Source organism: Anabrus simplex, chromosome 3 (genome assembly GCF_040414725.1).
Source record: "Anabrus simplex isolate iqAnaSimp1 chromosome 3, ASM4041472v1, whole genome shotgun sequence".
Taxonomy (NCBI): Eukaryota; Metazoa; Arthropoda; class Insecta; order Orthoptera; family Tettigoniidae; genus Anabrus; species Anabrus simplex.
Genome location: NC_090267.1, coordinates 60,405,827 through 60,431,528, shown reverse-complemented (window position 1 = coordinate 60,431,528; position 25,702 = coordinate 60,405,827). Strand labels below are relative to the sequence as shown.

Below are 25,702 nucleotides of genomic sequence, written 5' to 3'. Positions count from 1 at the left end.
AAGGAAGAGGTCTGCACCGTCGTTAAAATTGCATCCATATTTCGATAATTTCCTCAAAGAAAAGAGTGTCCAGCTTTCGGGATTAGCACTCACATACATACGGAGTAATTAAGGAAGAAAGTAATACAGATGAGAAAGTTGAAATTAATAGAAAATATTATTATAACTGAGGACAGCGGTATGAGTACAAATATGTAAATTCCAAGTGAATGTATTGGAAAATAAAAATGCCCCTCAATAAATAATGCTGGTATGAGTTAGGAATATAAGAGAGCGGTAACAGAGGAGAAATTTAGGCGCAGGGATTCTTAGGTAAACAGATAAGAACATGACTAATGGTGTTATTACTTAAGCTATTCGAGGACGGTTATAACCTCCAACGATATTCGCCAATATCCCGCAGAATGGTAGATCGACGCAATCTTGCCTTCTACCCAAGGAACAACCACGAATTTAAAGGCATTATGAGGAAAATGGATATACGTTACTTGCCTGCTGGCATGCAGTCAGAGACGTTGCTATGCTAACTTGTAGGTTCGTTGTCGTTCTGTCTGTCACTCAATGTAGAGCATGATACCCGCAGAAAATAGTAAATTACTCCGTCATTTGAAGAGTAAGGTAAATTATGAATATAACGAAAGTTGATTATAATAAAGATTCGTTTCACATACGGTCCACGGAGTTTACAGAAAATCAATAGTATAAGATAAAATGGAGGAAAACCGTTCTGGATTTCCTATAAATCCCCCGTCCATTTAAAGATTTTAAAATTATATACAGATCAAAACCTTTCCCTGGATGAGTATAATCTAAATACGAAGTTTGGTTGAGATCTATCCATCCGTTTCGCCGTGATGGTGGAACAAACAGAAAAACAGACACGAAAAATAAAAACTACCGATTCGGTCTTGAATTGACCTAAAACGGAAAAATATCTGAAAAATTGGCAAAACAAAAGAAATTACAGACATCGGACTCCCTACAACTTTATTTACATAGATACTAAAAGTGCTCTCGGCTAAAAAAACTCCCTTCATCTTATAAATAGAATCGCAATGATTACTCAATGCTTTATCAGATGTTTCTGAGCTGCAGTCTTCCTTATGATCAAGGAGAAATTGGAAAATACTTTCCTCTTCTTCGCTGTTACAAGGTATCTCGCCTACTTTATTATTATCATAACCATCATCATAATCATCATCATAATCATCCAAAAATTGTCATACCGGATGAGAAAAGTGCGTTACACGAAAGAATTACTCAATTTTATAGAGCAACTTATACGTTGGAAAAATGGTGTTCTTGAAAAGCATTAATCTAAAAAATTCACAAGCGAAATAAACCATTGATCACGGTAATGAATAACCTATTTAAATAAACTTGATGGTTTTTTTTCACAATAGTAATGCACTTTTAAACAAAGGTTGTGAAACAGTGTCCTATTAACCAGTGATATCTGTTGGCAGTGGCACCTGGTGTGTGACCGGTCGTGGTTCATTCCACTCACCCAGGCTACCTTCATGCTGGGTGTCCTCCTAGGGAACGTGCTCTTCGGAATGGCTGCTGATAGGTGAGTATGAAGTAAGCTAGAAATATTTTGGTTTTTACCTGACAATTAATATTGCGATCATTAATCACGGGTCTACCACTTCTGAGTGAACTCAGAAAAGGACAAGGTCTGGACCTAAACCCAAACAATCTCGGTGTGAAGCCAGTGACGTTGAAACTCAGCTATCATGCCCACTGATACTGAAAGTATCCGTGATTTGTTAAAAGTGCATGAGTCACTATTTTGGTCATCTTCAAGTTATGAGTATTTGGAAACTTCAGGTCAGTTGGGTGGAATATATTAAGATGTTTGCCTCTGGTCGGTGACTTGGTCTTCAAGGCAGATTTTGCTGAAAGCCCTCAGTTCAGTATCTTGGGGCTTGAAAATATAGCTTGCATTCATGAGAGAGTGAGTTCGGACCCCTCTATCGGCATCCCTAAAGATAGTTTTTCCATAGTTTCCTACTTTCACACCAGGCAAATATTGAGGATAAGCCTTCATTAAGACCACCAAGACCGCTTGGTGGCCATCATCGTTAAGGCGTTGAAGCCTATACGGTCTGAGAGCGTGGTTAGCCGGTTCGAGTCCCGCTGGTCGAAAATTTTCAGTCAGAATGTTGGCCGGCAAGGTAACAATGGTGGTAGTGTACAATTTCAGATTACGAGATTGCGTGCCAAAAACCTGGATTTAATTCATATGAAGTGAATGCTTATGACGCTGTTGATGGTGACTCGTTCGTCAGATGGCTACGTTAAGCCTTGAGCAGGCACCGGTTTCACCCTCTTCCTTCCTACTATAATACATCACGTCATTCACTTCATTTCATTGACTCCTTTGTTCGGATCCATGGCTGAATGGTTAGCGTGCTGGCCTTTCGTCACTGGGGTCCCGGGTTTGATTCCCGGCAGTGGGGGGGGGGGATTTTAACCAGCATTGGTTAATTTCGCTGGCACGGGGACTGGGTGTGTATGTGTCGTCTTCATCATCATGTCATCCTCATCCCAGCGCGCAGGTCGCCTACGGGAGTCAAATAAAAAGACCTGCACCTGGAGAGCCCAACATGTCCTCGGACACTCCCGGCACTAAAAGCCATAAGCCATTTCATCTCATTGACTCCTCTGATAAGGTTGACATCAGAGAGGGCATGCGGTCATAAAACTCTCTACGAAGATTCATCTCACTTCACCCTCGACCCCGTAGAGAATCAGGACAAGGGTTGGACGTACATATATCAAGGCCAAGGCCGCTTCTTGCTCTGTCCTACACCATTGTCACCATGAGGCCTGTCTGCGTCGGTGCGACGTAGGAACAAAACCACGAGGAAAGTTTGACGGAAAATATGATAAGAAAATTAGCATTTTCAGGGGTAGCATTATGTCAGGCGGTGGTGGTGATTATTGTTTTAAGAGGAAGTACAACTAGGCAACCATCCTCTATATAACATTAATCAGAGAGTAAAAATGGAAGGGATCCGACACTTCGAAAAATGAAGGTCTCAGCCAAAGACAGATAAGGGTCACGAAGGGCGTGAAAATGGACGACTTCCTAGGCCTCGAATGCTCTAATGCCGTCGGCGTCGGAAAAGAACAAGGTAGGTCGGATGGGACAGATGAAAGTGAGGAGCCCGGCGCAAGTAAGTCGAAACAATGCCAGGACTCAGCTGAGGGCCCCGTAGTTGCCAAGTTAAGAGCCCCTAGGGCCAATTTTAGTCGCCTCTTACGACAGGCAGGGGATACCACGGGTGTTATACTACCATACCCAGCCACAGAGGGAAAGTGTAGTAGTGTGAAGAACCTAAGAGGATTGAACGTCACACAGGGAATACGAAACAGGAACAAGTGGACCATTTCAAGTATTTAGGATGTGTTTTATCATTTTCCCCATAATTTACTTCTTATGACTCACGTACTTTTAAGAAATCACGATTCATTTGAAGTATTGTTAACAACAAGAAATTAATGACCCCCTTTTTTTGCAGGTATGGTCGGAAACCACCCCTGCTGCTTGGCATCGCAGTGCAGGGAATTGTGGGAGTAGCAGCGGCGTTCGTTCCCTGGTTCCCGGTCTTCCTGGTGCTGCGCTTCGTGCTGGCTCTAGCAACTGGAGGAACCATGTTGACCAGTTTCGTCATTGGTATGTACTTTCCTCAATCCTATCAGCCTAGCAGGCTGGAATTTGAGGGGAGCTGAGTCACCGTTTTTTATTTTTCCCTTAAGTTGTTACTTTTGAAACCTTTTCTTTGCATGTGACAAATAGAACCTCAAAAGTAGAAGGCCAAAAATCATGATGATACGTAAACACATCAAGACAGGTCAAGACAGCTCTAGGAAGTAAGCAGTGGCGGCTTACGAGTTTTGAGACTAGGGGTTCAATCAAACGTAACAAAATATGTTACTCCGGTTTTGTTCAAACTTATTTTTTCTTTTTTTGCCTTACCGCAAAGTAAGACGGATTGAAGTACAGTCTATTCCTTATACTACAGCCCAAAATTCATAATTTTCTCTCATATACATGGCACTACTTATGGATATACGCATATCATTGGTGAAGAAGCAATACTTCGTATGTTACAATTCTCTTCGCATCCATTATTTTCCTTAAGAGTGGTCACGCCTCCCAGCCACATATGGATATGCAGTCCATCAGAACAATTTTCATTGTGTTCATTTTCCTATGCAGATGTGTAAAGGAAAATGAACCCTAAATACTTTAGAACTGCGCAAATACGTCATGCATACATCCGTGGGTTCACACGGTAAGGTTCATTTTCCTTTACACCCACGCATAGGAAAATTAACACAACGAAATCAATCAATACTGATCTGCATTTAGGGCAGTCGCCCAGGTGGCAGATTCCCTATCTGTTGTTTTCCTAGCCTTTTCCTAAATGATTTCAAAGAAAGTGGAAATTTTTCGAACGTTTCCCTTGGTTATTCCAATCCCTAACTCCCCTCCTATATATGAATATTTGCCCCAATTTGTCCTCTTGAATTCCAACTCTATCTTCATATTGTGATCTTTCCTACTTTTATACACGCCACTCAAACTTATTCGTCTACTAATGTCATTCCACGCCATCTCTCTGCTGACAGCTCGGAACATACCACTTAGTCGAGCAGCTCTTCTTCTTTCTCTCAATTCATCCCAACCCAAACTTTGCAACATTTTTGTAACGTTACTCTTTTGTCGGAAATCACCCAGAACAAATCGAGCTGCTTTTCTTTGGATTTTTTCCAGTTCTTGAATCAGGTAATCCTGGTGAGGGTCCCATACACTGGAACCATACTATAGTTGGGGTCTTACCAGGGACTTACATGCCCTCTCCTTTACATCCTTGATGGACTGCATATCAATATGTGACTCGGAGGCGTGACTAGCCTTAAAGAAAATAATGGAGAGGATGAGCATTGTGAGATATGAGGTACTGCTTCTTAACCCGCAATATACTCTTTCCAATTAACAGACTGCTTCTGGGGTACGGACAGTTGGGGTTTTGGCCGACCTAACTGTTTTATTTTGCACCGAACCTCCAGAAAAAGTTTAGTTAATTCCGTATACAGAAGAAACCTCATGCTGTTTTTATAAAGATAAGTCACTTACCAGAAACACAATACTCACACCTACACTACAAAATAATTCAGTACAATTATATTCACTCAGTAGATTAGAATCCACGAACCTACTACGCTGGCGTAGCAGGGGGAGAGGTGATACTCCCACGTGGCGCGTCCCAGGTGGCGGATAGGGGGGTCCTAACCGGCTTGCCGGCGGACTTGAGAGAAATAAAATACCTCTCGCGGACCAAACACACTACCCCTTGCGGATGGGGGATGGGCATGTAGAATACACCCGCGGTATCCCCTGCGTGTCGTAAGAGGCGACTAAAAGGGGCGACAAAGGGATGCTGGTATTAGAACCATGAAACTACCATTGATTAGTACCATCACGCGGGGTACACCATGGGTCGCCTTTACTTACGAGTAGTACCACTATATTTGGTACACAATAGGTTTGTGATTAGTACCATTGTGCGAAACACCACGGGTCTGGGCGTTGCCTGTGAGTTGTACCACTAAATGAGCGACACCGTGGGTCTGCGTTGCCTGTGATTAGTACCCCCTATGTGAGGAACACCACGGGGCCCGTGGGACCGGCACCCGTGACTAGTACACCAAGGTGAGGAAACTCATCGGTTTGCGTTGGCTATGAGTGCGCCATTGTGTGAGAAACACCATAGGTCTGCGTTTCCTGTACGAAGTACTATACTTGTGATTAGTACCATCTTGTGTGGAACACCGTGAGTCTTCGCTACCCCAACATGACAAATAGCATGGTTCTACTTTACTTGCGACATGTACCATTCTGTGGGGCCTTAGACGTGGATTTTGCACGCCTTTAAACATCAAGCAACCTCGATTCAGGATTCTGTTTTATGAGTGGTCCCTTGGTCAGTAATAAATTATATATGATCCTTTTTTGAGTTGAATCCACTAATTTTTTGTTTGCTCGTTTTTGGTTGGTTTTTTCCTTGCTTCATGTCCGTCCATTCCTTCTTCATGATGATTGTTTTCTTTTGGTCAGTGGATTATTTTGAATTTTTTGTTATCATTTCATTTCGTACCATTAGGGGCCGATGACTTCGATGTTAGGACACTTTAAACAACAAGCATCATCATCATAATCATCAGTAGATTAGAATATCACGTCATGGTATGGTGAACTATCGTAATGTCCCCTTTAACTGCTGATGGACCGGGTCCGGTTGTGAGTCAGACACTGCTTTCTCTAGTTTCAATTTTGGTGAAAAGAACGCCTTCGATCTATTCCTTCCCCTTTCCTCTCTACCTTAACTCACCTTCAGTTCGCCACTTACTTGTGTTCAGAAAAGAGGCACACAATTAACGCATTCCATTCTAAATATTTAAAGAGGGGATGGGAAGGGATATGCATTTTACTCCATCTTGGACCCTATAAATAAAATTCCAATGTTACTCTCATAAGGGGTTCAGTCAACCCGGGAACAAATACGTCGAGCCACGCCTGGAAGTAAACCATCTTAATTACCTTGAAACCCTGATCATTCACGACAACAGAAGCAAATCTGATGTAATCTGATGTAATGGCAAAGGGTACATTTGAAGACAAGAAAAACTTGCTGACCAAAGGGCACATAATCATAGAAACAAGGAAGACCTCTGTAAATACTTTTGTTTGAAGTGCTTCTGTACTGGAATGAAGGCTGGAAGTTAGGAACATAATCGGAGGAAAGGATGGAGGAAACAAAAATGGGGGCATGGAGGAAAATTAATCGGACGAAATAGACAGACCCGAAAGGCTATAATAAAGTAATGAGTAAGCTAGATAATTAGAGGACTTTAATTAGGATTTTTGAGTGGCTACCTGGCCGAGGCTGTAAAAGCGTGCTCGGTTCACCTGGAAGGGCGTGGGCTGGATTCCCCACCAGGAAGTGGAAAAAATTAAGGAACGTGATTTCCACTGCCGGAGGTGTATATAGTCCTGAGGTTCATTCAGCGTATACGAAAATGAGCACCAGGTTAATTCCTGGGGACAAAGGCGGTCGGGCGTGGAGGTAACCACTGTACTCCACCAAGTGTCGTGATTACGGATAGTTTAAACCTTTACCTTCCACTCCTCCAAGGGCCTTCAAGGCCTGTAAGGAGATAATATTAGGATTTTTGAGAAAATAAAATAACTTCCTTTGTAACATTCTTGAAGGAAGAGAAGAAGAGGGCGTTCGAGAGAGTTCTATTTCATGAAATTATTAAAAGCCATGAACTACAAGTGTTGCGCAAAGTTGAAATGACTAGCTCAGGACAGAATCCTATGGCTTCAGCGACAAGGCGTGGACGGTTTCTGATGGCACAAGGAAGGGAAAGACTAAGATTCGAATGGTTAATATCCGTGGTCTTAATGTGGCAATGTGAATCCACACAAAGAAGAAAATTCTGTGATAGCGACGGTGGGGTCCGAACCCACATCTCCCGCATACAGGTTCAGAGCTATGTCACGTTGAAGCACACAGGAAACTCACCTGATAATTCTAAAATAATTTAGGCGATATTTAAGTATGTCTTGATAAGAGAAAGTCGAAGGCAGAACGTTCATAAACAATTGAAAGTATGAGAAATACACGCCGCAAGGTTCATTTTTGTAATTTAGAGAAAGCGGAGATTGAACTTTGTAATAATTTAAACCATGCTATGTTGGTTTTCCATGTAACATATTTATGTGGACTGTGAAATTACGTACATGATGACAATCTTCCTCGTCAGGATTTTATATTGGGATTCGGGTCGCTTTGACGAACCCTCCTGGGGCAATGATCGTTAAGGCGTGAACTCTGCATGATCTGATACAAATTTCACCAGGAGAATAATAGCCGGGAGCTTAGGAGAGGTGATGGTATGCAATTTCTAATCAAAATATTGTGAGCCAAAATCCTGGATTCAGTTCCAAACATCTCCATAGTGATCATATGAAGTGAGGGCGTATGACGCTGTTGATGCCGATTCGTCCGTCGGGTGGTGACGTTAAGCCCTGAGCGGACCGTTTGTATTTATTGGACAGGAGTATGCTATCTGCCGGCACCAGGTTTTATCCTCTCCCTTCCCACTATCATATATTACGTCATTCATTTCATCTCATTAGCTGTTCAGAAGATGGATGACGTCGGGAGGGCATCCCGTCGTAAAAACACGCTACAAAATTTCATCTCATTTCATACCCGACCCTGTACAGAATCGCGACAAGGGTTGATATGCATACATTCGGGTCACTTTGGTGTGAGCCCCTCAGTTGATAAGAGAAAGGATATAGGTATTTTAGACCCGAAATGTTACACCTTTCCTAGCTTTTGGTCACAGCTTTGCGTCTGGAGAAATTAATTTTTTGACTATTTGTAGAACTAATTAGCACTAGAAACCGTATCAAAATCCGTTCAATAATTTTATAACTTATTTAAGTTCGAACCAGTTGGCTTCCCTCTTGCAAATGGCATGGTCCACTAGTAAATCTTGAGGGCAAAAGAACCAAGTGCCATAATTTTTCAGTTCTCTTATATTGTCTTACAGCATTCTGCAAGAGAACGGAGTTTTCATGCCTGAGTTTCATCTGGTTTGGGGGAATAACCTGCGGCCTTTGGGCTTCTATTTTAGAGTATACATACGTCGGCAGTATATCAGTGATGAATTTTGTTTGCAATAAACAAATGGTATCAACAGGGACACTGGCTATCAATTAAGCCATTAAGGATTTACGTAGGTACGTACACATGTTATGTGACCCTCTTAGACTGATAACGGCCGACTTGATGCCTCGCTCTAGCTAGCTGCAGCGAGGGATCGAGTTGGCCGTGGACTGATTCTGATGGTTCGGTCAGCTTCCGCTTCGAACACTAGCGCTGTGCACGTCCGGGAGCCATCTGGTGACGAATGAACGTACCACTTCCACTTCTATTATAACGTCTAAATATCAAAAAGTCGTCGTTTAAGAAGCCTTTCTCGTGGAGAGTCGAGATTTTCTTCTGATGCCGCAGAGCACAGTTCTCTGCAAACCGTAAAGAATTTCACCTTACTTTCTTGACACGGCATAAGCCCAAAAGCCTATACAGTATCATTTCTAAATGGTATAATCTGTTATAAAATAGCTTGTAGGGGTCATAAAACACCACGATTAGCAAGAATGGCCGGTAGTAAAATGCTCCAAGTGGTACAAAGTAACATGTCAGGTACTTCCGATTGCATTATTTTCCACTTAACGAGTTACAGTTGAAAGTGAATCTGGTTCAACACTAAAACTGAAGTCTCAAAACAGTATGTGTGGGGTAGATTGCTCTCGGACACGCGTGTAAGGAAATAAAATTCAAAGACCTCAGTGAAGCAGCTTTCAAAGAAAGTCGCTTAAGTGTGGCCAGTATCCAGTATTCGGGATATAGTGGGTTCGAACCCCTCTGTCGGCAGCCCTGAAGATGATTTTGCGTGGTTTCCCATTTTCATACAAAGCAAATGCTGGGGGTGTTCTTTAATGCCACGGTCGCTTCCTTCCCACTCCTATGCCATCTTCGCCATAAGACCTATCTGTAAAGGTCTTGTAAAGCAACGTGTAAAAAAACAGTCGTATACCGCGCGGCGGTTTGGGGTCAGTCATTTACCCTAGTAACAAGTATTGGTCCTAACTCTCTCATACCCCGGCTGAGCAGCTGGGACGGTAGAGCGCTGCCCTCCTGAGCCCCCTTGACAGGTTCGATCCAGGCTCAGTGCCGTGGTATTTGAAGGTAGTCAAATACGTCAGCCTCGTATCGGTAGATTAACTGGCATATAAAATAACTCCTTCGGGATAAAACTCCAGCACCTCGCCGTCTCCGAAAACCATAAAAGTGTAGTTAGTGGGACATAAAGCAAATAATATTAGCATTTACTCTCTCATGGGCCTAAGATTGTTTCATTTATTTTAAGCGATGTTGACATTTGTCTATAACAAAAATTCTGTGGGATGACCAAAATAAGAGCATCAAGTGCCAGCTCATTGCTTGCGTTATTGCTATTGTTGGATTTAAATGTGTAGCTGGGACAGCCAGTCGCCGGCCCCACGGTGTAGGCGTAGCTTGCCTGCCTCTTACCCGGAGGCACCGGGTTCGATTTCCGGCCAGGCCATTGATTTTTACTTGGATCTGAGGGCTGGTTCGAGGTCCACTCATCCTACGTGATAATAATTGAAGAGCTATCAGACGGTGAGATGGTGGCTCCGGTCTAGAAAGCCAACAATAACGACCGAGATGATTCGTCGTGCTGACCACACGGCACCTCTTAATCTCCACACCTTTAGGCTGAGCAGCGGTCGCTTGTTAAAACATGTCCCTCAAAGGTGATACAACTGGAGAGGAAGGCGAGTACCTCGCCCAGTCGGCCTCAGTTGCTATGCTGAACAGAGACCCTGTAGGGGATAGAATGATTGGAAGGGATAAGCAAGGAAGAGGGAAGGAAGCAGCCGTGGCCTTAAGTTAGGTACCATCTCGGCATTTGCCTTGAGAAGAAATGAGGGGATCACGGAAAGCTACTTCGAGGATAGACGAGATGGGAATCGATGCCCCGTTACTCAGGTGACGTCGTTCCAGTCCTCGTTCCACTTTTAAAGTTCCGTAGCAGAAACGCGAATCGAATCCGGGCCTCAGGGGGTGACAGCTAATCACACTAACCACTACACCACAGTGGCAGACGTAATTATTTTTATCCCAGGATGGTAGGTAGTATAGTAAGTGAGACTGAATCAAAGTGAATGAGTGAGCTCTCAGTTGCTATCCACAGTTTTCTGTAAGAAAGAAATCTATCTTAGCACCGATCGGTTTTCAGACCAACAATGTTGTACGGAAGTGGGGGCTGGGTGGACTCTTAGGATATCTCATTCGTAAGTTAGTAGTAACAGACATGAAAGTAGCGAGGATATATAGTAATTTCGTGTGGCTATTTCTAGCCGAGTGCAGTCCTTGTAAGGCAGACCCTCCGATGAGGGTGGGCGGCATCTGCCATCTGTAGGTAACTGCGTGTTATTGTGGTAGAGAATAGTGTTATGTGTGGTGTATGAGTTGCAGGAATGTTGGGGACAGCACAAATTCCCAGTCCCCGGGTCATTGGAATTAAGCAATAAAGGGTGGAATCCCCGATCCGGCCGGGAATCGAACCCGGGACCCTCTGAACCGAAGGCCAGTACGCTGACCATTCAGCCAACGAGTCGGACAGTAGCGAGGATGATCGCTGATACAAACAGATGGGAACAATGACCGGAGGGCAGTCCGAACGAGGTGATAAAGACTAAATTAGAAATGAACTCTATTGATGAAAATCTGCGCATAAACCAGCTTCGGTGTTGGAGCCATGTGAGGCGAATAGAAAATAGGGACCTGGTCTTGGAGAGTAGGAGAAGTAGAGTTAGACTCAGTTTCTAATGATTTAAATACGAAACGTATGGATCTAAACGAGGCCACATAACTTGTTTCAAATATAGGATTGTGAAGGAGGTCAGTAAATTTGTTGCATTTCATTCACTATGCACTAACAAAGAACTGCATCGAAAAAGGCTCGACCCTGGTCACGTCATTTCGAGGACGCAGTATCTCATACGAACATGTAAGAATGAGTGAAGGCTACCGCAATGCTGCGTGCAACCCTTCACCTACACCTTCACCTTGGCCCACATGTTCCAGTGCCAAGGTCTGACAAGGGGGTGATACTCGAACACGTCACCTTGTGGTCATTCAGAAAACTACGTGATTTTCAAGATTGCTCGAACTAATTTTATACCTGTAAATGACTTGGCAACTTCTGTCGATCATACAACTCCTAATAAATTACACTCTTATTATCCTTCCTCAGCAACAGTTATTTATGCAACATGTGCATAAAGTGGACTGCTTTCTTCACGACTGCAATTTTCTGAAATTATACGAGTGCAAAAATATTGCATATATAATTTCACCGGTTACCATAACAAACAATCCAGAAAGGAGTGAGAGAAGGCCGTAGTTTGTCCCCATCCTTTTCAATGTTTATATAGAACAGGCGCTAAAAGAAATCAAAGAGGAATTTGGAAACGGAATCATAATTCAAGGAAAGGAAATCGGAACCCTGAGATTTGCCGATTATGTTATTATTTATCTGAGACTGCAGAAAATCTGGATAAATTGCTGAATGCTATGGACAGAAAACTGGAGAAGTAGCACATGATAAAAATAAGTAAGTCCAAAACAAAAGTAATGGAGTGCAGTCGAACGAAGTCAGATGATGCTGAAAATGTTATATTAGGAAATGAAGTCTTAAAGGGAGTAGATTAATATTGTTACTAATACCGAGCGAGTTGGCTGTGAGCTGTGAGCTTGCTTCCCGGGGATAGTGGGTTCGAATCCCACTATCGGCAGCCCTGAAGATGGTTTTTCTCGGTTTCCCATTTTCACACCATGGAAATGATGGGACTATCCCATTATTGCTATAAGACCGACCTGTGTCGATGCGGTTCGACGTAAAGCAAATTGTAAAAAAATAGAGGATGGCAAAAGTAGGGAGGGCACACAATGCAGAACAACACAAGCGAGGAAAGCTTTTCTGATAAAAAACGAACATAAATTTGTTCACTACGAACATTAATATAGGAATTAAAAATATGTTTTTCAAGACTTTCGTCTGGAGCGTGCCATTGTATGGAAGTGAAACATAAACGATAACTAGCTCAGAAAGAAGGAGAGTAGAAGTTTTTGAAATGTGGTGCTGAAATGTGGTGAATGCTGAAGGTGAGATGGGTAGATTGAATCACGAATGAAGAGAGATACCGTATCAAATTGGTGAGGGGAGATCGATTTGGCTAAATTTGACGAGAAGAGGAGACCAAGGTATTAATATGACATGTAGATTAGAGCAGATGTAGATGTAGTAATTATAATTGCCTCAAATCAATTTGGCACTTGTAAGAGAAAGCAGAACCTGCTGGCGGACCTATCTCATGTTCGTTACTTCTGATGACTGACTGGCGACATCCGTCTAGGATATTAGCAAATGACTCAGGCAACGTGCTAACGTAAATAAGGAGACTTTCTATTCAGCTTCTTAGGAGACTCGTTCATGGGCCTATTAGTTTTGAGGCATCAATACGTAGAAATAAATAGATTAGCACAGGATAGGATGGCATGGAGGGCCGCATCAAACCAGTCTATGAAGTGATTACTCAAACAAAACCACCCTGACACAATTGTCAAGAAACGTATTAAAAAGAAGAAAGGTGATATATAGCGAGGGGCTGCCTAGGCGAGGCACTGAAGGTGGACCCCGTTTACCCGGAACAATGTGGGTTCAAATCCTCATCAGGAAATCGAAAAATTTAAGAAATCAGATTTCCACTTCTAGAATTACACTAAAAGTGAGTTCCAAGTTAATCCCTAGGGGTCAAGAGCACAGAGCTTACTACTCTACCCACTTAGTGCCGAGTTTACGGTTAGTGGAAAACTGTAACTTCCAATCCTCCAAGGGCCTTCATGGTCTGCATACATATCAGAACAGTTGGGATTTATCTGCTTGCGTCATTTCAAGAAATAATATGGATTCGTTGGTGTTGTCTGTCACAACTGTGTGTCCTTTGAAGTGGTGGTGGTGGTGGTGATTATTGTTTTAAGAGGAAGTACAACTAGGCAACCATCCTCTATATAACACTAAACAGAGGGAAAAAATGGAAGGGATCCGACACTTCGAAAAATGAAGATATCGGCCAACGGAAGACAAGGGCCACGAAGGGCGTGAAAATTAAAGACTCCCTAGCCCTAGAAAGGCCAATAGCGTCGGTGTCGGAAAAGAACAATAGCTGAACAAGAGAGGTCGGATAGGATAGATCAAGGTGAGGAGCACAAGTAAGTGGAAGCAATGTCCGGACTCAGCTCAGGGCCCCATGGTCGCCAAGCCATGCTCCAAAGTTCAGAGCCCTTGGGGCCTATAGCAGGCCATGAACCCTCCAGGGAAACAGAATAGTTGTTTACGTTACAATAGCCGAAAGCCAGATTTTACGTATGAACTGAGATGTTTATGGCTCAATTGTGAAGACGGTGATGTATTATACACCCGTATATTAAAATAAGCGTTCTCACAGATAGGGCTGGAGGGAAGAGAATTGCACGGTGTGGTCACATTCCTGTATTATTTTCTCCTTCCCTTTGCTTCAGCATCACTTGTTCGTTCGTTCTGAGCGCTGTATTTTGTTGTACGTAACTAAGAAGTGAGAAGTTTGGCAACTCCAAGTAACACGAGCCGGCCAGCAGGCTCATCTCCATGACAACCGCGGTGGGTCCGCCCACGTTTCCATGGCAACCATACCCCCTAGTCACTTTTTCCCACCCAGGCAGGCAGTAACCCGACCTTCCTCTAAGAACCGTCAGAACACACCATTCGAGATTATGACTATAGAAGGCCACGAAGTGAGCGTTAAAATAACTTTGTTACACAGTGTCTAAATAAAGGCCAAATTTTCAAACACAAAACTGATTAGAAAACTTCTCCTTTTTTGTTATGGTAGTAGGTAAAATAAATTACACTGCACTCTAAAGTCAATGCGTTGAGAACGGTCGGTTTTGAAGCGCATGAAGAGGTCGTTGATCTTAGTGCTGGGCGCAAGGCACCGTATGAAAATAATAATCTACACCAAAACTTTCAGGTGCGGGTCACTATTCAGCTACGAATTCATTGCTCCGAAAATGTACATACTTTTAGGACAATTGCATGGCCATAGATTCAAAACAAAGATCAGAATATTCGTGGTATTTTGAGTCGGCTGTTGCAGAGTAGGCTTCGGCCTATAAGTGGCCACGGCAGGTTTGTGGTCCGACAGCTCTGTTTACCGACCGTCCAGCTGAGTAGGGGAGGGGTGGCAACGGCTCTACCGTAGTTCTACGTCCCTGCATTCGGGAGATGGAGAGGGGCTGTCCTTATAAAGGTTTTCTGTGGTTTTCCCTTCTCCTGCACTGAGGCGAATGCCGGGACAGTTTCTCGTACAGGTCACGCTCACCTGCCCTCTCACCTTCTCCTATACAAATCTCCTGGCATGGCAAAAGGCTTCACCGCCTAGGAGGCCCGCTTCCCCACCTTCAGGGGAGGAATTAAAGCATTCATTAGTAGCAGTCTTCGTGGTAGGTAAGGGTTGTTTGAAACGGAGTGTTCCCAAAAAATATAGGACGTCATAGGGACATGGAAAGTATACCCCAGAACAACACAAAATATTTTTATGAACTTACTCCCTTTTGTCGATGGTTGACAGGTTGCAGTATTGGAATTACTGATAATAATCCTATCTGGTATATCCTACTTCGTGTAGCTGGTTATTTTTTTTTACAGGAAATGGTCAAAATCTGTCAGAAATTTGATGGCATTTCGGCTACTGAAAAGCTAATTTTCCAATGTTGTTGGACGTCGTGCAATTTTGTGTTATTTCGGCCATAGAGGAAGAATAGACATTATCAACCTCGTAATGATTAGAAGGTAAATGAAATGATATGAGACCATAGAACAGAATTCCTAGCTCCAGAATTAATAATAGCTATCTCCTCCATTCCTGGTGATAACATAAACAGCCATCTCTCGTAAATGATTGACCATAGGACTTATATCCTTAGGGACGGTTTGTGCTATTTTCGGCCGTACTAGTTATACCCGTAATATTAATTGAAGCATTTTGACAGATATAAATGGAGAATGGAGCATTGCACGTATCATTGCTCCGTGTTGTCATATTCCTACATTCGTTTCTTCTGTCCTTCGTTTCCGGCTCACTTGTTCGTTTCATCAGACCGCTGTGTTCTGTTGTACATAGCTCAGAAGTTAGAGGTATATGTAAATCCAAGCAACACGACCCTATCAGCAGGCTTATCTCCACGGCAACTGCAGTAGTTCCGCCCTCGTTTCCATGGCAACCATTCTCCTCGCTCCCTTCTCCCCGCCCAGGTAGCCAGAACTGTTAATACTACGACTCGACATGCCGTTTACTTCCCCCATTTTTGGGCACACACTGTATATTGGGACCTTTCCCACCGTCCCCCATGACTCATGGGACCATGTGACAACAAACCAACCCTTTCGGGTCACGAACACATGGGACCATGCTCCACGGAAGTCGATAGTCAAGGGATCTTTTTGGTCTGTGCCGATTTCTCCTCATTGGGATTGTATACTTAATCCACTCACATGAGAAGTTATCAGCCATACGACTCAGCTAGATCACAGCTACTCTCCCGTTCCTGAGGTCTGAACACGGACTCCTCAGGGCCGAAGAACGTTCGCGGCATATAGAGGCTATCAAACATAAGCTATCTTAAAGGCCTACAATGAACGGAAGAGGATTCTGGATGCATGTTTTTCGGTATAGATAGGCATGAAATCGTTTAGAACAATTTACTATTCACTCGGTGAAATATACAAAATTTACATACACTCTTGATCCTTTTTACACAGTTGATATCAGCAATCACTTATTTTAGCAGCGGAAAAATCCGGGCTGCCATTGACATCAGATGTTACCTCCACATTCCACAGGCCAAAATCTATGTGGACGGCAACGTTAACTGGTACTCTCTTTAATCCAATTAAATTTCCCTTTTGACACAGACGTAAATATCCATATCCCTCTCTACCAAGACAGAGAATTACCGAGAGGTTATTAATATGATCTCACCTTTTCACATACTATCACTTTGAATTGCCTGTGTCCTATATTGCTTACATAACTATTACATTAGTTTGGATGTATGCTACACAAATTGTTTTGTGTATTATCGCGATTGTTTTGTGCGTTCCATCCCCCGGTTACCATAAACCACTTGAGTACGACATACACAGTAAAATGACCCTATCATATTCACAAAAACAAAACCAGCCATGTTCCCCCCAATGCGAGTATTCCATGGGACTGAATCCCGTATTACACATTAGACTCTATTTACACAAAAGAAAAATGTCCGCTTTTGAATGGTCGGCTAACTTAAGGGATCAATGAAGTAAATATAAAAACATAATTAATCCGAACATTCTGACCATATCAGAAATCCGTCACTAAAACACGGAGAAGGAAAATAAAAACAATGGACTCAAGTCTTCCATATAAAATTAAACAGACTTGAACAACGAATTATCATTTGCAATCACTACCAGTGGACTTTCACGAAGTCTAGATTCAAGTCGACATCGATTATAAGTAAACAAAACACTTCCTGGAAAAGAAATGTATCAAACACATGTATCAATAAAGACAATAGCTGTAATTAACCCGTTGTAACCCGCTGTCTTAGCGAGCTGTTGATCACTGCTGTGCCCACACGAGGTTCGAACCTGAGACTCTGGTCGTCTCCATCCAGGGTACTGTAATCAAGCCCTAATTAATCTAATCATGTATCGAACAGTCATAACAAAAATAAACATCTATATTGCTCTGTGGGTCATGGTCTACGGTGTGGCAATTAACGAACTCGCTGTCTTTATTCACAAAAGAAAACAGAATGTTGGCCGGACCAACCTTTCTGCCAGTATTCATTACTCCCTGTTCCAGACGCTCCCCCTTCTCTCAGCCGTAATTTATGACTGACACTTGTCCCCATGGTCCGGAGACTCAAAACACTATTCAACCTGCTTCACGCTAGGATTTTTCTCTCTGTGTCCATCAAATTAATTCATTAGAAACTGGCGCATTTTATTCAATGCTCGGACCAGCCCACATACATTCAGTACACGAGAATCATTTCTCGAATTCGACCGTTAATTCACATTTCATTCTCTCATATCTCTGGGGGTCTGGAGTTCGACTCGTATCTTCTCTCCTTCCAAAAGTCCACCATCCGTTAGCCACTGACCACAGCAATACTCCTATTTCTCCGCCTCTGAGGCGAGAGTGTGTACCTATCAGTTACTACCCTATGGCTCGAAACCTATCGGTATAAATCATCAATCAAAATACCTTCGATAAAATAATAATAATAATAATAATAATAATAATAATAATAATAATAATAATAATAATAATCCTCTAACCTTTTGCTTAAAATGTATCGGCATCCAAACACTGATCAAGTTACATTATGAAAATAATAATAATAATAATAATAATAATAATAATAATAATAATAATAATGAAATTCAAATTAATTTAAATTATTAAATCCTTCCAAACCACTAACAGACCTTCTACATCTAACCTCAATAGTGTAGTGGAGGACAGGGGTTCAAACCTCGGCACTTCATTTCTTGACCATCTTCAGTTGCAGCCAAAACTTATATTATCATGCAAGAAACTCTACCATTACGAACATAGTGCTGATTCTAGCCCAAGCCTTTTCTCTCATACGGGCACTCGTTGATGACTCTGTCACCTCGCTAGTCCCTGTCTAACTTACGCAATAGCTCAGATGAGATCTACATTATTAATCTACATAGCACTCTACTCCTTTTCCCCTCAATACCTTCTCAGCACTAAATAAACAAAATATGATAACATGCAAATATATCCACTAAAAGGGGTCCCATATTCTATACACTAACACAGGATCACTCCCTTCCCATATCTAATTAATTAATTGAAACAAAAATGAATAAAAGGATTCCCGACCATTCTTGGGCGGATTAAACCTATTTATATACGTTATTTTAACCCTATACTTCATGACTATTATTTACAAAGGGAAATACTAGCATTGGAGAAGAAAACATAACTTTGTACTCAACGGTTGCTGTCATCGGCCTGGTCCGGAGGTTCCGGAGGCCTACCCATGTTGGATTACTCCATGGCGTTGGATCCTGGAGTCCTGGAGTTCAGAAGTTCCATATCTTGTCTCGCGTAATCCATTTTAATAGCACACGGATCACTGAAATTAGATTGTAATTTACACAATTTATCAATTTCTTGCACACGTGTTACCATTCACTCCTATTACTTCTTTGGTTACATGGAGATGAATATACCGGCTACTTTCAGCTAGTCTACCCGAATTGCACTGTTAAGCCGGACATTCCCAGCATCCGTATGATGCAGAACTCTTTACCCCTATCTTCTGTATGGTTTACTAGTTCAAGAACACTCCTCACTAGATGTTAATCAGTTAATAATCTGACCTGCGCTTTGTTCAGAAACAGCGTGGATTTATACAGTTTTTTTTGTTCTCCTACAGAAATTCTGCGTACTATCCAGTAGTTGTTATACAAAATCCTACTTCATATTTCACGCAGTCTTAGTCTATTTTGCAACCGATATCTTAAGTACATCTCATTACCGTAATCGTCTGTTGCCTATCACAAATTATAAGCGAAAAAACTGAAAATTTTCACACCCGCTTTGTTTACACAGTATACAATGGAGCGGTAATTCGATAGCGAAACGACCGTCGTTTCCCGTCGAAAGCTCCTCAACGACTGCTGAAGCTCCCTGGAAGTGCGAAAAACTTATACTGGCCCCGGTGGTAGGGGCGGTTTAGTGACTTCATCCCCACTCTTATTTCGACTGCTCCTGGATAAACCAGCCTGTCGAAATTAGCAATACGCTAGACTGTGTGACTTGGTTATGCACAAGTACGCTATGATATGCGGAATTGGATATGTTCGGCGGATCTGCAGTAATTAATTAATCCGCTCGGAGGGGAAGTAGGGAGTCCCCGAAGGCATCTGGTTTTTCACTAGGCGTACGTACGCCACCGGAGTTATATAAGTTGTTTACCAACGCCTTTCGCTTGGAGAGTATTTTCTACCAGAACTCCTGACTTTATAATTCCACCAAAATTCAGCACACTACTCTAACGGGTGCAGTTTTGTTAATCAAGCGTTATTTACGCCAATAATGCATTAAATTTAGCCCGATCGCTTTGGCATCGCTGTACACTGGCATATGTTTTCCAATATGGAGTCGCTAAATAGTGTTCTTCTCCTGCTTCTTCTATGACGTGTGCCTAGTTCGGGGATTCTTTAAGCCACCCAGTGGGCGGGTGAAGGCGCCTCTCTGGCGGGCTTCGTAATGCACAACCTGATGATACTCCCAACATCTACACAAAGAGAGCTTGCTGCCTGCTTCCTTACCAAGCATATCACCTTGAATTAACTATTAATTGTGCCGATACGGTCACAATATGTATGTGATGTAATCATTGAGAGCAATTAACAAACTATTTAAATGACACTCATATTTTAAATTTATTTTTCTTCATAGAAAGTACCTTACCTGTGACATGTTGTTTGAAGCTCTTGCAAATTTTAAGGAACGGACTTGGCCATTCACGTTTGCAAGGGTTAGAGGGAGGAGCTATGGCAAAGTGTGTACTGGAGTGGGCTTTTTTAAGCGAAGACAGCGGGGAAAGTTTTACATTAAGATTTAAAGGGCGTTAAGGGAAGGTATCAAACACGACGGAATATCAACACGCTTAGTGACATGGCGTTATTAATGAGAGGGTCTTGCGTTATTTTGTCCATAGAAGTAGAGAGACAACACAGGAGCCATACATATAAGTAAAAGGCGTATAAGAACACATACAAAAATGTAGCAATGACATCAATGTTTGCAAATCCACATACTGTGCCGTTACACTGACGCTAAAAGTACACAGTAAAAATATGATAGTTATGCAGGAAATAGTGACAAAATTTACCAGCTGATAAGACTGTAAACTTATAATCAATTAATGGTTCTATGTGAACTAGATGGATATTTTAGCACATGTTTCAACATATAAGGCGTGATCAAAAAGTTTCAGTTTGAGGGCGTTGCTGAACTGGACATGCAACGCGGCGTGGTATGTAAGCATGGACGTGTGGGCAAAGGGATTAGTGAGGCAATCGTGTCATGCCGAGGTGCGTGCGTGCGTTAAATGCGACCATGTGAACTATAGCGACGTTATTACCAAATGCGTCCAAACAGGACCAACGTGTTATTTTATTCTTGGCTGTGGACATTCATCGCAGAATGAAGACTGTGTGTGGGGCAGCATGTTTGTCGAAAACCACCGTTGTGGAATGGTGCACCAAGTTCTATGCGGGTCGCGTTTCAACACAAGACGGCGGTCTATTTGGGAAGGCAGCCTTATCCATTACGGACAACAACAAGCGTGCGCTGGTCGAGAAATTGAAGGAACTTACTAGAAAATTGAATCTAGCAAAGAAGGCAGCTAAGGATAACATGATGGCAAGCATAATTGGCAGTCATACAAATTTTAGTGAAAAATGGAAGGGTATGTATAGGTATTTTAAGACAGAAACAGGTTCCAAGAAGGACATTCCAGGAATAATTAATGAACAAGGGGAGTGTGTATGTGAGGATCTTCAAAAGGCAGAAGTATTCAGTCAGCAGTATGTAAAGATTGTTGGTTTCAAGGATAATGTCGAGATAGAGGAGGAGACTAAGGCCAAAGAAGTAATAAAATTTACATATGATAACAATGACATTTACAATAAGATACAAAAGTTGAAAACTAGAAAAGCGGCAGGAATTGATCAGATTTCTGGGGATATACTAAAGACAATGGGTTGGGATATAGTACCATATCTGAAGTACTTATTTGATTATTGTTTGGTCGGAGGAGCTATACCAGATGAATGGAGAGTTGCTATAGTAGCTCCTGTGTATAAAGGAAAGGGTGATAGACATAAAGCTGAAAATTACAGGCCAGTAAGTTTGACATGCATTGTATGTAAGCTTTGGGAAGGCATTCTTTCTGATTATATTAGACATGTTTGTGAAATTAATAACTGGTTCGATAGAAGGCAATTCGGTTTTAGGAAAGATTATTCCACTGAAGCTCAACCTGTAGGATTCCAGCAAGATATAGCAGATATCTTGGATTCTGGAGGTCAAATGGACTGTATCGCGATTGACATGTCTAAAGCATTTGATAGGGTGGATCATGGGAGTTCCTCAGGGCAGTGTTATCGGACCTTTATGTTTTCTTATATATATATAAATGATATGAGTAAAGGAGTGGAATCAGAGGTAAGGCTTTTTGAGGATGATGTTATTCTCTATAGAGTGCTAAATAAGTTACAAGATTGTGAGCAACTGCAACGTGACCTCGATAATGTTGTGAGATGGACAGCAGGCAATGGTATGTTGATAAACGGGGTTAAAAGTCAGGTTGTGAGTTTCACAAATAGGAAAAGTCCTCTCAGTTTTAATTACTGCGTTGATGGGGTGAAAGTTCCTTTTGGGGATCATTGTAAGTATCTAGGTGTTAATATAAGAAAGATCTTCATTGGGGCAATCATATAAATGGGATTGTAAATAAAGGGTACCGATCTCTGCACATGGTTATGAGGGTGTTTAGGGGTTGTAGTAAGGATGTAAAGGAGAGGGCATATAAGTCTCTGGTAAGACCCCAACTAGAGTATGGTTCCTGTGTATGGGACCCTCACCAGGATTACCTGATTCAAGAACTGGAAAAAATCCAAAGAAAAGCAGCTCGATTTGTTCTGAGTGATTTCCGACAAAAGAGTAGCGTTACAAAAATGTTGCAATGTTTGGGTTGGGAAGAATTGAGAGAAAGAAGAAGATCTGCTCGACTAAGTGGTATGTTCCGAGCTGTCAGCGGAGAGATGGCGTGGAATGACATTAGTAGACGAATAAGTTTGAATGGCGTTTATAAAAGTAGGAATGATCACAATATGAAGATAAAGTTGGAATTCAAGAGGACAAACTGGGGCAAATATTCATTTATAGGAAGGGGTGTTAGGGATTGGAATAACTTACCAAGGGAGATGTTCAATAAATTTCCAATTTCTTTGAAATCATTTCGGAAAAGGCTAGGAAAGCAACAGATAGGGAATCTGCCACCTGGGCGACTGCCCTAAATGCAGATCAGTATTGATTGATTGAGGCCTGTAGTCCTGATCTCTCCTCGTGAGATTATCACGCCTTCGGTCCCTTCAAAAAGCCTTGAAGGGGTCAACGCTTCCTGTCGGATGATGATGTGCAGCAGGCGGTTACGGACGTCTTCACGCAGCGGGACGCGGTGTTTTATCACACAGTGAGCTTCACCTGGTGTGTCGGTAGGGTGAGTGCCTCATTGCTCACGGCGATTGTGTCCAATTTTTATCAGAATTGTATGAACGTCGAACGAAAACTGTGTTTTATCGGCCCCTTTGCTGAATTAATTTGTTTCAATTTGTTATATAGGATTTTATTTTACACGTTGCTTTACGTCGCACCGACACAGATAGGTGTTATGGCGACGATGGGACAGAAAAGGGCTACGAGTGGTAAGGAAGCATCCGTGGCCTTAATTAGGGTATATCCCCAGTATTTTCCTGGTGTGAAAATGGGAAAGCACGGAAAACCATCTTCACGGCTGCCGACAGTGGGGTTCGAACCCACTATCTCCCGAATGCTGGATACTGGCCTATAGAATTTTACAGGTTCGGATTCTAAATATTTATGTGCAATGCTATTTCATACATTTGTCCAATACGGTCATTGCCAGTTTAACAACATCCCTTCCATGATAGCAGAAGCAGAAGAAACCAAACCTAATTGCATATTCATATTTAGTGTTATGTTGAATCTATTAGTTTGATATGGTCAACATTCACCAAGAAAAAGTTCCCAGGCCAGTATAATCGGTCCCACAAGCCCGCTCGAGTAGGTCACTGAACAGGCAGTGGCTGTTAACGATGAAAAGAAAGCAATATATCGTATGACCCAACAACGTTATACTTTAGGTGAAGTATGCGTGTAATCAGCCTCCTTATTGGTTTACAAAGAAATTCAAGAAGTTTTGCCACATCCACGGATTACCTACGACGTTTAGAGATAATATAGTCACTATCGTCACTATTGTCCTTAAGAGCTCATGTTTGATTTTCATTTTACCATCTAAATGCTCATTCACAAGCAACTGTCATGACTCACATATTTTAGACTTTCCTGTAACATCATTATAGACAAATATACTAATTCCTTCGAGCTACCACTGTTGAGAGGCAATAATATAATTTTTTTAAATCAAGACAATCGTATTGTGTAGGTTCGTGTAAGGAAATGATGATGGTACTTGTCACTTTGTGGGAAAAGCATTGGGAATAACACTGCGGAATAATTAAAGAGCAAATGTGGAAATGGTAAGAGAAAAGTGGGAGTAATAGTGCCTACTAGACAGGGACAAAATAAGAGTAGGAGTAGTCGACAGAAAAGGAAAATACAGAATTATATTGGAATCTTGAAATACCTTAGAACAGTCATAGGTGAGAGGGAAGGTTGTGAAAAGGGTGTAAGAAAACGGACGAAAGTTGGATATACGGAATAGGAAAATGATTCGGGAACTGTAAGAGATAGGAAATGCCTTCTAAACTACAGTAAAAAACATACAAAACAAATAATAAGACTGATTGGAAGTATGGAGAAGGATTCTGCGATTTTGGAAAAGGGAACAGAAAATGTTGGAGAGAACTGAAAGGAAAACATTGCTGTGGATGATACGTGAGTCACTTAGAGAGAGATTCCGAAATGAAGAAATTGGACAAAGCGCAGAAGTGCAGTCGTCACAGAGAAAGAAAAGTACACTTATGTGAATGGAATTACATACGAGAAAGGAGGAGACAGAGTCTGCAAAACGAGCATAGTCAAAGGGAAGAGGTCCAGATATAGATAAAGTTTGCAGTAGAATGATAGGAATTCTTCAATGCGTCGCCTAAATGAAGGGAAATGACATAAGAAAAAGAAAGGGTTCTTCAAAATCTAATACCATTGTGGTTGATCATGGAAGGTCGGGCAAGAGGAATTGAAAAAGAAAGCCTGGAACTATTAGACTCAGCTGAGATCAAGTATCGTCATTCTGCAAGGCAAGGGCGGCCTTGTGTGTTACCCGACATGGTGTGCCATCGCGCTTCTCAACCAGATGTAAGAAGCAGATTGATTAAGTCTTATTTTTTAATGTTGAAAACACTTCTTATCAGACAAAGTAAAAAAACGTAAAATTAAGCAATTTCCGAAATTGTGCCAAAGGTTGAAGGGTTAAAGGACCCGAAATAGTTTCAAATTGTGATTCTTGGATAGCTCTATAAAAATATAAAAATACATTTCTAAAATCACATGCGGCCTAAATGCAGTTCGAGAAAAACAGCCTAAATTGCTTGTTTTCTGTTGTGATTCAAATCCTAGCCAAATTAACTTATTTACATAATTCTTTCTGTAAAGTGTTCCCTGGTTCAATACCCTGAGGTATTTTTGAATTTTTTTAAATGTCCACACCCAGTGTAGTTAAGAGGCCTTAAGTGAAACTATGCATTGTCTCACATAGGCGATCGTAGTGGTAGGAAAAGGTAAACTGCTAATCTACTCGACCGACTAACAATGATGATGTAAAGGATTCTAATTTTTAGGAATAAATAAAGAATATATTCTCATACTTTATTATATTTGATTCACATAAACTTCGTAGCTTGTATCTCTAGGATGTTTGCAAGAATGAGTTGCTTGCCTGAAGGGCTAAAAGTGTGATATTTTTAGTAAAGCACGCAAATAAAGTTCCTTTGATTTAGATCAGACTTTTCACCAACCGATAATTTTATTTTTTCAGCTTCAACTCTGCATACGTCCTGCATGCCTGTTTTTATTTGTTTTTTAAATGAAGTGACAATTTTGTTTCATATGACTCTG

General features: G+C 41.8%; 1 protein-coding gene across 2 annotated transcripts in view; it reads left to right on the top strand.

The window, feature by feature from the left end:
• The window catches only part of LOC136867003 (organic cation transporter protein), a 231,084-nt gene that overhangs the window by 119,083 nt on the left and 86,299 nt on the right, over window positions 1-25,702 (top strand). For both annotated transcript variants that reach the window (XM_068226994.1, XM_067144101.2), the window contains 2 exons: window positions 1,467-1,570; window positions 3,528-3,682. In XM_068226994.1, coding sequence (XP_068083095.1) covers window positions 1,467-1,570; window positions 3,528-3,682 — 259 coding nt within the window. The remainder of the gene's footprint in view (window positions 1-1,466; window positions 1,571-3,527; window positions 3,683-25,702) is intronic.